Source organism: Molothrus ater, chromosome 5 (genome assembly GCF_012460135.2).
Source record: "Molothrus ater isolate BHLD 08-10-18 breed brown headed cowbird chromosome 5, BPBGC_Mater_1.1, whole genome shotgun sequence".
Taxonomy (NCBI): domain Eukaryota; kingdom Metazoa; phylum Chordata; class Aves; order Passeriformes; family Icteridae; genus Molothrus; species Molothrus ater.
The window spans coordinates 53,413,189-53,425,084 of NC_050482.2; the positions used below are offsets into that span (position 1 = coordinate 53,413,189).

Consider the following 11,896-nt stretch of genomic DNA (forward strand, 5'->3'; position numbering starts at 1 on the left):
ATGAGAACTGCTGGAATGGAACATTCAGAATAGTTAAAGTGGGTGTAGCTAATTGGATACTGTATTTAAATCAATATAAATAACTGAAAAGCAGTACAGCCAAGAACTTATAACAACTGTAACCCCTTATTCAATTAATAAATGAAAAATTAAGGAATATTATCTAAAATATAAAAGATCCTTATGAAGAGGGGGATAATTACGGCAAGCATCGTCAGAAGGTAATAAAATAGTCAGTACAATTTTGCTTAGATAAACAAGCCAATAACCATCTCCTCAGACAACAACCCAGAGCAGTCACTCTATGTGAGGTCTATACCAGCACAGGGTGACAAAATGTAATAGAAGTCTATAAGGTAAGGTGGAATCAGCAGTTTGGTATTGGAGTCGATGGATTAAGAGCCACATTAACACTTTCCTGCAACACAAGAATTGTGAACTTAATTCTGGTACTTTTATGTACATTTCTGTCCATAAATACCTTCTCAAACTCCTTTAATCCCGGTCACTAAAACCAGATATCTCCTCTCTTATTTGAAGAGATTTGCTTAATCAGAGGTAACAGCCATTTACTTCTCAAGTCTAAACCCAATGATTAAACTATTTGCTACTACCAAGGCACACCAAGCGCTGTGGTAATTCAGACAAACCAGTAAATAAAAACTGCACTGCAGGCACGACCAGCTCAGATGCTGCAACCTCATGCTGCCCCCTCCTGGCACATCATTTCCTGTGACCACCTCTCCGAACCTTCTGGGCTGTAACCCACTACAGAGAACACAAAAGGAGAGTTTTGCCTAGATCCCTCCAGCCACAGACTTTTTTGAGCTTTCAAGGACGCAGCCCAATTTCCTCTTGCACACGCAATGTACCAGGCTGTAAGCCCACAGGCAGCAGCAAAGTAGGACAGGACAGGAAGGAGCTCCAGCTGTTGGCAGGACAGCTCTCAGCCAAAGGCCTGCCCATGCCCTACTGCCTTCTCCAGCAGCTGGACAGACCACGTCCACCCACCACCTCTCCTGGCCATAATCCATGCATTTGATTCCACAGACAGAAAACCAGAAACAACTACCCTTAGCACAACTTGCAACACTGCTCATAACCAGAATGCTTCTCACCTGTAGCAACAGAGGCACGTCACAAGGCAGAGTAAGGGGGTGGCAGGTATTTGTCTTGGCTCAGCAATGTTCTCCTTGCAATAAAATACAGCACTTATTCTTCTTTTTGCTGTACAATAAAAATTACTTCCCAGGGGGAAAAAACATGCCGTTTCTAAGCCCTGCCAAGTCCTTCTGTACATATTAACCTGAGAGCTGCTGTCAATCTTCATTCTTGAGCTACAGCACAGCATTTTTCCCCTTTTCTTTTTCTTTTTTTCCCAAACAAACAACTATGTTACCTTAAATATGATAGCAATCGGAATATCTTCTGACAGAGTGTTGTGCCTCAGGTAAAATCTTCCTTGTTTCACAACCATATTTGTTCTGCTCTTCTTCTCATGAGTGGAACTGAAGTTAAAATAAAAATAATACTATGTCAAACAGAGTGTTTGCACTGATTCCTAAAATCTTTTGTACAGAACTTAGCAAGCTTGAACAATCTTTCAGATGAATTAATCCCATTTTTTCCTCTTTTAAAAATTACATCAAATCAGTCAGGAATCAGCCTGTAACTTCAAGGGTATTATCACCTGTGCTGGGGACAATTTGGAATGTTTGACTTAAACAAGTAGAAGTCTGTACTTCGCAAAATGATCTTTACATGCTTTGCTAATCAGTTTTGATATAACCAGCAAGGTCAAACTGAACAAGTACTGCAGCAATAGTGGTAATGATGTAACAGCACTTGGTGCCCCATTAATCTCATCCAGACTTACTGAGAGACAGCAGAGTATCTGGGAGAGGTGGGAGGCCTCTGGAGTAGAAAAAACAGCTCTCACAACTGATTAGTGACAAGCACAATAGAATAGACCAGAATGCAGCTTAAAAAAGAAAAAACAATGAACCAAAGGCCAAATAAAATAGAAACAAAACTTGATCAAGGAGGAAAGGCCAAATTTAGACTACTTTGCCATTTTCAGTAATTTGTGTTGTACAAAAATATTTGTTTCCTCCTCAGCTGCCCTTGCCTTTAGAAGTTTTTATGCCAATTTTATGTAGAGAGGCAGACCAAAGGTTACATCCAATTTCCACTGCAGTAACTTCATGTTACTTGCTGCAAACTGAGACCAAACACCATCAATTACAAAGTGCGCTTTGTTACAGTAAAAATTAGAACTTGCTTTTCCTAATCTGAGATGAATCCTGAAACACATGAACAACTCTCATTGATTTTTGTAGGAATACTATACTGTTTAGGGGCTGAAGTTGTAGCATACAAAATGACAGTAGCAAGACAGGAGCATTGAATATCTACAGCTTTTTTCTGGTTCAACTATACTAGGAAGAAACCTCCACAGTTATTTCAACTACAACAATGAAGTTCCAAATCTTTGGGTTTATCTCCTTTATGTAATGGTAGGAATTTACCATACCTGGTAACAGAAGCGCCAACTGTGCCTTTTCTATCAGCTTCAACAATTATTCTGTTTTTGGATAACTGCTCTTGAATAAGAATGACTTTCTCTACACCTTTAACAATGAAATAGCCACCTAGTTAACAGAAAAAAATATTTTGCACGTCAGTACCCTTGCACCTTACTTGGCTCCTCCAATATGCCTTTAAACATAAATTGTTAGAAAGTAAACCATAAGTACAAAATGGGAGAGTAAATTCTCCTTTAAAAGAATGAGTAATGAACAAACTTGACAGATAAAAACCAAAGAAGTTGTTTGGTTTTTAACCAAACCCTCCAACTCCTCTCTAGATAACAAATAATACTATGTAACACTTTATTCTTGCTTTAAAAAAAGGCAATGACAAAGGAGAGTTTCCACTTTGGAGGACATCATACTCCTCTCTTTCCTAATCTGTTTAATTTTCAATGAATGAATTCCATCTTTTTCCTCCCATAGCACATCACTGCAGAACACTATACACAAAATTCAAAATAAAATACTCAAAATTTTGAGTGTTGCTTTTTGGTGTTGAAAACGTTGTCTGCAAATACCAACTATTCATGTTCTCAACCAAAACCCTGACAATTTATTTTAGTCGCAAGCAGAAACTTGAGAAGTTTCCACAAAGACTTCATGATGGCAGGAAACATACCAAAGAGGTATTTCTTTGCTGAAAAAGATTTAAAACTCAAAGCAGAGATAGGGAAAAAAAAGAACATGAGTGAAAATGTACCTGGATCTAATGGACATTCATTTAGTTTGGCAAATTCTGCTGGAGTTTTCCCAGTAAGTACACAATTGGAGCTACGCAGCATTATAGGCATTCTGCAAGAAAACCAGTTACAATTTTACTTCAGACTCAGACAGAAAAATATGAATAGTCAAATTCATAACAAAAACCAGGCTGAACAAACTGGAGATACACATTTAAGGTGATCAGAACTCATCCATGTTGTAACCAACAGGTCTTCATTTAAGCCCACCTTATTTCATTGAACATGTAATTGAAAGGAGACCTGAAACTGGACACCTGCAAGTAGAAAACACAGACTTCCTATTTAATTGTTATGCAGCTACTCAGGCATTGTGACAAGCAGGGTCACAGAGGCAAATGACAATTAGTGCAAAGACTCCTGGCTCCCAAAACAGTCTGCAGAGAAGAACACATCACTGCAGATCCACTGTTACCAGTTTTTATAAGATAAATTTAGGTCATATCTAATTTCCCACACAGGAATGACACCTTCTGGCTGCAGAGAGATAGTGCCTCTAATTCATAAGCATGAAATTTCCCCAGTAGTAACTCTGATTTCCCTGGTGTCCTGGCAGTGAAGCCTGCAAGCAAGCATTTTATGAAGCAACATGTGGTGGAGAGAGATTGCAAGAAATTTTAAGAAATTCAGTGCTTAGGGAAGTAAATAAAAGAGAAACTAAAGATTCACAGACTGCATATAAGGCAAAACCTCTTCACCATGAGGGCAGTCAAACCAATGCAAAAGCTGCACAGGGAAGCTGGGCAGTCTGCATTCATGAAGGTCTTCAGGACCTGACAGGATGAAGTACTGACAAAAATTATTCATGAGTTCTACCACGCAAATATTTTCAACCTCTGAAATTTTTCATTTAAATTTACTTCAATAAAAAGCAAGATTCGGCTATGCTTTTTGTATTCAAATATCATAAATTATTTTAAATCTTTGCTGTTTTCATATTCTTATATCTTAAAAGTAAACTGATGAACTCAAATTCTGTACTTCTGCAGAGGAAAAAAAGGAGATCTTGTCACTATATTTCACTGAGAAAGTGCTTCCTAGATCAGAAGCTTCATATGACAAGCAAAATCTATCACACACAATTTAAGCTTAATGCATTGGCTTAAGAAACAGGAGAATATATCATTTATATCAGAAACAGGAAGCAGTTGGCATAAGGTAAAATGGAATACTTAAATGCCATTACTGAAAACTCCAGTGAAACATCTGTCCCAGTCCAAACTGCATGTCAAACAAGAGCACTGGCCAAAGAAAATAAGTGTAATCCTAGGGACAGATGAACAAAATTATTTCCCATGGAAATAATGACTAGATATTAACAGTTTTTAACAGCAAAAAACTTTTTTTGCATGTATGCCCTTAAACCCAGTCTAGTAACGTAACTTAAGCAATTTTAAATGAAAGCTTAACTTGTGCAGCAGAACTAATGCTTGCTTTACTGGTTTTATCATCCACCTTCCACAGATGCTAGTCTACATACTATGGTTGAAAGACTGAGTAATTTGGCTACAAAGCAAACATGTTTCATTTCATTTTACAATAATGCAGCTTGCAGCTCCAGGCATGCATTTTCATCTGTGGTTTTATATCAACAGAATTAGAGACAAGATTCATCCTTATATCCATCCTTCTCTGGAAGGAGACATTATCAGAAGCTTTTGCAAAACAAGATCTTGGACCCAAAAAATCCTGTATAGCTGTTTATGGAGATTTGCCTGCTCACTGTTTCTTTTAACAAGGAAGCAAGGTTGGCCTACATCTGTTTTGCAGTAAAAACACTTCCCAGCACGGCACCAAATGAAAACTGATAGCAGCAGCTCAGTACATGGTGTCTCACCTGCCAATGGGTAACGCATTGCGGATGATCCTCTGGCTGCCTCGGGTGTATTCAATATCCACGGTAATCGGTGCAGAATAGGTCATGTCCCTCAGGCGGCACTGAAAGGACAAAAGCCACGAAACAGGTCAGGTGCTGACTTCAAGCTCAAGAATCTCTTAAAACAGCCTGTATTTGCTCTGTCCTGTAAATCCTCACAAAGAAATCAAGCAAAACAAAGTTTCAGCAAGATCTTCATCATACCTGAAGAATATTTGACAAACTCTCCGTTTTGTTTTTGTTTAAAACAAAATCCAAGAAAATCCAAATACAATTGCTCTGATTTTCAAAAGCAGCTCCGTGCCTTCAGAAAACAGCACTGCACAGCTTAACTTCTAAACTCACTAATTAAACCAACAGGTCTAATTAAACAAACAGGTCTAATCAGCAGAGCTGGCACAAAGACCACAGTGTGTCTGAGCAGTGCTCAGCTCAGGGACATTTCTGTATGCGGATTCCCAACAGCTGAAAACTTGTGCTGCCATATAAAGTCTGACGAAATGGAAAGGCACAAGACTGAGAGAGACACAATTACCTTATTACCAGAATGAGCAAACCTCACCATATGGTACCGTTTCTAATGATGACTTACAGAAGGCTCACTACAGAATCGCTTCCTGCAAAGATTCCCAGAATTTGCAGGAATCTGCAAATTCCCTGGAGACCAAGAGAAGTAGAATAAACATATCTAGGGCATTAGATACCTCAAGGCTCAATCATTTCTAATTCAATCTTTCTGGTCTGCTCTCCCCAGCCTCACCCTAAGATGTTGCCAGCCCTTAAGGTATTGTGTCTCTTCATGCAAGACAGGCCTTACTGCATCTGCTGAACACAACAGAGCCACTCACAGCAGGTCATTCGTGACCTCACTGAGTATGCTTTACCTTTCAGCTCCAGGATTACAGGTTTAGCAGTAGTCAGACTTGAACATTTATACTTCTGCAGTCTTTCAGTGTATTGATTATGTACTAATAAAAGGCAATTAAGATCATGCTGTTTATTGAAGATGCAGCTCTATGGAAAAATACGCCTCAAGAATCATCACAAACTGGATGCTTCTCCTCTCCACACTACACAGTAAACCTCTTCTCCAGTAATAAAATACTAATATATCCCAGCAGCTTTCAAGCCATGCCTTGCAGGAAACTAGGTGCCATTCTACTCCCAGCAACTACATCCAATTAAAAAGTAACTGAGAACATTTCCATATTCTAATTACTTTAAATTCATCTGTATGAATAGTTCATGAAACTCCCATAAGGACTGGGGGAAAAAGAAAGTTAGACAGCCTCTTTAGTACTGCTTGGGGGAAAAATGCCTTGGTATTTTCTGTGTGTGCTTTTTTAACACAGGACACATATAAAATACAAATTACAGTGTAATATTCCAGCATGTGTATTTTTGCATCACCTTCCTGAAGGTAATGTCTTACTAAAGACACCTGAAAGTAAAAGACAAGTGTGACTTGGTATACACTCAGACCCTCATGAAAATCTAATGATTTTAGGTGGTTTGGGGAAGGAATTTTATGAGCTTTCAACAGAGAAATACAACAGCAGAGTCCTAACTGTCTAATTTTTTTTTTTTAGGCACCCAGGCTTGACCTGAGCAGCACCCTATTTAAGAAAACAACTGTGGCCTCCATTTGTGTACAGCACACTGAAAATAAAGAGAAATTATGCACTAGCATTAAGCATCAATGAGAATACATGAGATACAAGAGTATCTCGTTCTAAACTCAAGGTCAGTATGCTCTATAAGCATTTATTTTGCCTTCTGTATGTACAGTCACTTTAGCTATACAGTAAGCAAGCATTATTAATACCTAAATTCTTGAATATGAGTTGTTTGCCACAAACAATTTTTTGCATGCAATTTCATTCATATGGAAGAAAGGTTTCCTATTGCATTTTTTGCATGTTCACATGTACTGACTGAACATTAGCTACACATTTGTGAGATACATCAACTATCATGTATTACACCTGGCTGAGTTATTGGCTTTATTTCAAAGCTTTCCATCAAACCAAATGAGATTTGAGTCAGGTCACTGGAAACAGAAAGGGGCTATGCCCAAGTGGCACAGCTGATTCTTACAGAATTTCTCCTAAGCACAGAATGTATTTCATTACAGTCTAGATTGGATGACAAAAAAGACATTTCAAGTATTAAGTGGATACAGCAAGGAAAAAATCTGATACATGAACTCAGTTATGAGGTTGACAATAGGCTGCATGCACGTAAATAAATAAGTGCAAGTTCCAACCTCAGTTCCCCCTCCAGAGGCCAAAAAGAAGAGGTCACTACCTCTGTGGCAGTGGTATAAATCTCAAAGCACAGTAACAGGAGAGAAATAGTGTGTTCCTGAGCACTTTGAAGGGAACTGGATGGCTCTAGAGACATGAAAGCAATCCTAAAAAGTTCATAGCTTATGTTAGCTTATGGCTTTTTCAGAAGCTATCTTATATCCTGTTGGTCAAAGCCAAGAGAGTTTCTGATTTCAGTCACAGCAGCATGTCCTCCAACACACATCTTTATTCCAGAAGTACACAATCCATTTGTTAACCTACATGCCTACAGCACTGCAATGAAATTAAATATAGTCCCCAGAAGGATAATGTTCTTCTGCAGCTTCTTGTAATTTCAACAATTTCCATCTGTTTCTGCTTAAAAGTTCTACTTTTGCTTTCTGAATCAGACTTTAAAAATAAATCAGATACAAGTTCCCAAAGACTGGAAGGGAAACAGAGACTGAAGTGACCTACGGTGCAGACAGTAGCAAGGCTAATATTAAAAAGATGTAAATAAGAATATCAAACAACCCTACATTATGGCATGAGGACTTCAGCTCTGTCATGAGGAGAGACACAAGTTGAAGCAAGAGAACTACTTTTCACTACTTTCATGGAAACCCACTCAAATTCAGCTAACACAAAACACTGAATACAGCAGAAAAACCTCAACAATTTAAAATAAAATTAAAAAGCTTTATTCTATGATGTTCAAGTCTCTGGAGCTTCTTTTTATAGTGATGGTGGAATGCAATGCACTACCAAATGTAACATGCACATACTCAAAATTACACGCAGCTATTATCCAAGACATTTCCAAGATAAAAAAACTCAACAAGACAGATGCAAACATTAATACCTCATGAGGTGATACAGGTCGTGTCACATTGAAGCTTTCTTCCACATCTGGAGTACCCACATAGATATTGAGGTATCTGTAATACAGTTTCAAAATAAGCAATGAGGAAAACATTTTTCAGGCAACCTAAAGGAAGCAAAATTTTACATACACTGAAAAATGAAATTACTTGATGAACACAAATTGATTAATAACGAGCAATGGTTCTTCCCAAAGTAACTCATTGTATTTGAGCTGTGGTCAAATAATAAAAATTTAGCCTGCATGTGCAATAAACCTTTTAATCTTCCCATCTTTCATTGCATAAAGTAAGAGATAAGTCACGGAAAAAAACCTCTTGATTTATACCAACACAAGTGCTTATAAACACTTTATAGGTGATAACAAACCCATGAGATAGTACTCATGCTGCTACTGATATGGAAATCATCTCATGCTTACTTCAGGTACCACATTGGGTCGGCATCACTTGTCACTTTTTCATTGGCCTTCATGATTTTCTTTATCTGGAGGAGAAAAAGAACAAAATGGAACCATGGCCTTTTCTGAGTACTAAGAGCCACTCTCCCCCCATCCCAGGAAAGCCTACCTCGACATTGATGAAATAGTTGAATGAGTCTATGTGCTGCTTCACCAGTCCTTTCACCTGAAAAATAATGCACACAGCAAATAAAATCAGCTTCAGTAACATTAATCACAGAAGCCAGAAATTAGGATACAAGCATTTATAACTGGTTTTAGATATTAGATAACTCTGCTAAATTCTTTCAGCTGACAAACTTCTGGGAAGGGGCTGGTTGCTCACTCTGGTTCTACACTACATTTCGAAGCTTACACTGGATCAGTCATATAAAGAGCACGGATAGGGTCTCTGAGAGCCAGTAAAACAGGAAAAAAATCTGGAAACATTACATATATACAGTATAGATTGAGAATATGCATACCGATATGCAAACCTCTAGGAGGATGTCTCCACAAAATAATCTGTAAATTAATAAAGAAAACAATCTATGGAACATGTCTATTGATAACTGCAAGGAACTAAAACAAAAGGCAAAATCCACAGGAAAGTGAGGAAAAGTATTCTGGTAAACAGTAAAAGCCAGAAGAAGGTAATGTAAAGTTAGAAAGGAGATGAAATATTCACACCATGAAATGAGTGTGCAGCACTAACCTTTAGAAATGCTGGAAGAAGTCTCCATTTTTCCTGAAAGGAAAAAACAGTTTGAAACATCTTTCCAAGGAGTAGCCAGCCTTTCTGTCTGCATGTTTTATTGTTATTGTTGTTTTTTGAACAGTAACATTATTTAAAATCAGATCCATTTAGAAAAGAAAACAAAACAACTGTCTAAAGCCCACAGAGATGGATAAAAACTACCTGGATCATCTCAGTAAACCATACATGCAGCATTTTCTCAGGATGCAATGGCACACTGCCTCTTTCCTAAGAGCAGCTTATGTGAAAATGTATTTTTCTGAGAAAATTCTTTAACACCATGTCCTCATTTAAGATCAACTAACATTTTTTTGGCTTTGTTCTGTTAACACTGTAAATTATATTCCTAGAAAGGGAAGATTTCCTACAACTTTTTCTTTAAAAAACACATGCAAGAACCTGGGAGCAGCACTTGTTCTCTGTAACACTTATCAGGACTCTAAATCCTACAAAGATTTAGCAAAAGTACTGACAAAGTATATCAAGATTCCTACAAACTTTCCCCGATTTCTAATCTCCGATAAGCACAGGGAACATCTCCTTATGTCAGCCCCACTTTCTCCGACCATGGCAGTGCAAAAACTTGCAAATATCTTTGGTTGGAGACAAAACCCTTTTATTTAGGAGGAGTGCTTCCAGCCCTCATATGCTTCTCTATCTACTACCATTTAAAAATACTACAAAATTAAATGATCAAAAAACCCTGTAGAAAGTCGTTAGCCTTTTATCCACAGAAATACTGATGGTGCTCTTGGCTTTCAGCCTCCACTGCTGCTGTTTGTTAATTTACTAATCTTACTTGTGATCCCAATTCAACATCTAATAATGGCAAAGCTAATGAAGTAAAAAGAAACACATGCAGTATGGTGCGGCTTTTAATATTGGTCCTTCGTGGTTCATGTGCAGTAGCGATTACAGTCTGCAAAGCTGAAGAGTGGTTGATTTCAGGTTTTTAGGATTTAAATGTTATGTCTTAAAAAAAGGGGTTTAATCTGTTAAATAGTAATGCAATTAAACTGATGACCTATGGATGAAGCTAATGATTTTAATCTTAAGTAAATACTGCAAGGCCAGGCTGGAAGGGGCACGGGGCAGCCTGGTGCAGCGGGAGGTGGCCGTGCCATGGCAAGGGGATGGAAGGACACGAGCTGTGAGGTCCCTTCCACCCCAGATCGCTCTGCGACTCTGCGCGCGGGACACAGGCGGGGCAGACACTAGGGACGGCACATCAGGAGGCCGAGCCCGGCTTCATGAGGGGCTGCCTAACTGCAGCTCGGACCCGACAACCCCCCACCACACACACCCACCGCACACGCACAAGCACACACCGAGCGGCGCAGCACGGGCAGGGGGTACTCCACGTGTGCGCCTGCAGAAGACTCCTTCCACCCCACCCCAGCTCAGCTCTGCCCGCCACACTTCGGGAGAGCCCGAGGCGCGCCCGGCCGCTTGCCGCTTGCCCCTTGCCCCGCTGACCTCCACCGTGTTGACCGGGGCCGCCGCCTGCTCTGGGGTAAGCGCGCCGAGCCCCAACGCCTCCATCGCCACCCGCGCACTGTGGCGCTGCAGCGTGGCGCTGCAGCACAGCGCTTCCCCCCGCGCTCCAGCGCGGCGCCCGAAGGTTCCGGCCCCGCGCAGTCCGGGCGCCCGGACCCGGCAGCCCCCGCTTCCCTCTGCCCTGCGGCCCGCCCCGCCGGGGTACTGGGGAACGGGCAGCGCCCGGGGGTCCCCCTTGAATCCCCGAGCCGGTCACCGCTCCCCCGCCGGCGCAGCCGGGGCCGGAAGGCGGCAGGGACACGGAGCAGTTGGGCTTTAAACGGGTTTCCTGCAGTTTTTAGTATGTAAAGCAACGCGGGGAACCAGCTTTTAGCGTTGTTATTGTTATTATTATTGAATGCTGTAGCTGAATCACCTACAAATTTATTTGTTCTCCTTTACAAGGGTCTGTGGTAGAGAGACACCAAAATCGTAGTCAGATGGGGAGCTACTCATCTGCCCGACTTCAAGATTAAACGAGAAGCACTAGTGATCTCCGTAGCTTCCTGTGGCAGTAAGGTTTTGAGATAAATATATATATATGTAAATATAATAATTGGTAAGTTCTAAAAGAGTGTGAAAACAGCACATACAGACGTCTGCTCTGGCACAGGTTCCACATGAGTAACATTCACGAGGTTGGGTCTGGGCTCCACCCATCCTCGACACTAAGGCCGCTACCCTAAAGAGGAGTAACATTTAAGACTCCTTCCATTTGGTTTCCTGCCTGAAGCCCACAGTCAATGGAGAATTTGTTTAATTCGCGGCAATCCATGTTTAATCCGTG

The 11,896-nt window shown here is 40.2% G+C and overlaps 1 protein-coding gene across 1 annotated transcript in view; it reads right to left on the bottom strand.

Moving 5' to 3' along the window:
* The window catches only part of POLR3B (RNA polymerase III subunit B), a 71,804-nt gene extending 60,689 nt beyond the window's left edge, over positions 1-11,115 (bottom strand). Inside the window, exons 1-9 of the mRNA XM_054514916.1 lie at positions 11,050-11,115; positions 9,532-9,564; positions 8,947-9,003; positions 8,799-8,863; positions 8,358-8,433; positions 5,169-5,269; positions 3,292-3,383; positions 2,534-2,651; positions 1,400-1,508 (exon numbers count right to left, since the gene is read on the bottom strand). Of these exons, the coding sequence (XP_054370891.1) occupies positions 1,400-1,508; positions 2,534-2,651; positions 3,292-3,383; positions 5,169-5,269; positions 8,358-8,433; positions 8,799-8,863; positions 8,947-9,003; positions 9,532-9,564; positions 11,050-11,115 (717 nt within the window). The remainder of the gene's footprint in view (positions 1-1,399; positions 1,509-2,533; positions 2,652-3,291; positions 3,384-5,168; positions 5,270-8,357; positions 8,434-8,798; positions 8,864-8,946; positions 9,004-9,531; positions 9,565-11,049) is intronic.
* Positions 11,116-11,896: the final 781 nt, after the last annotated feature.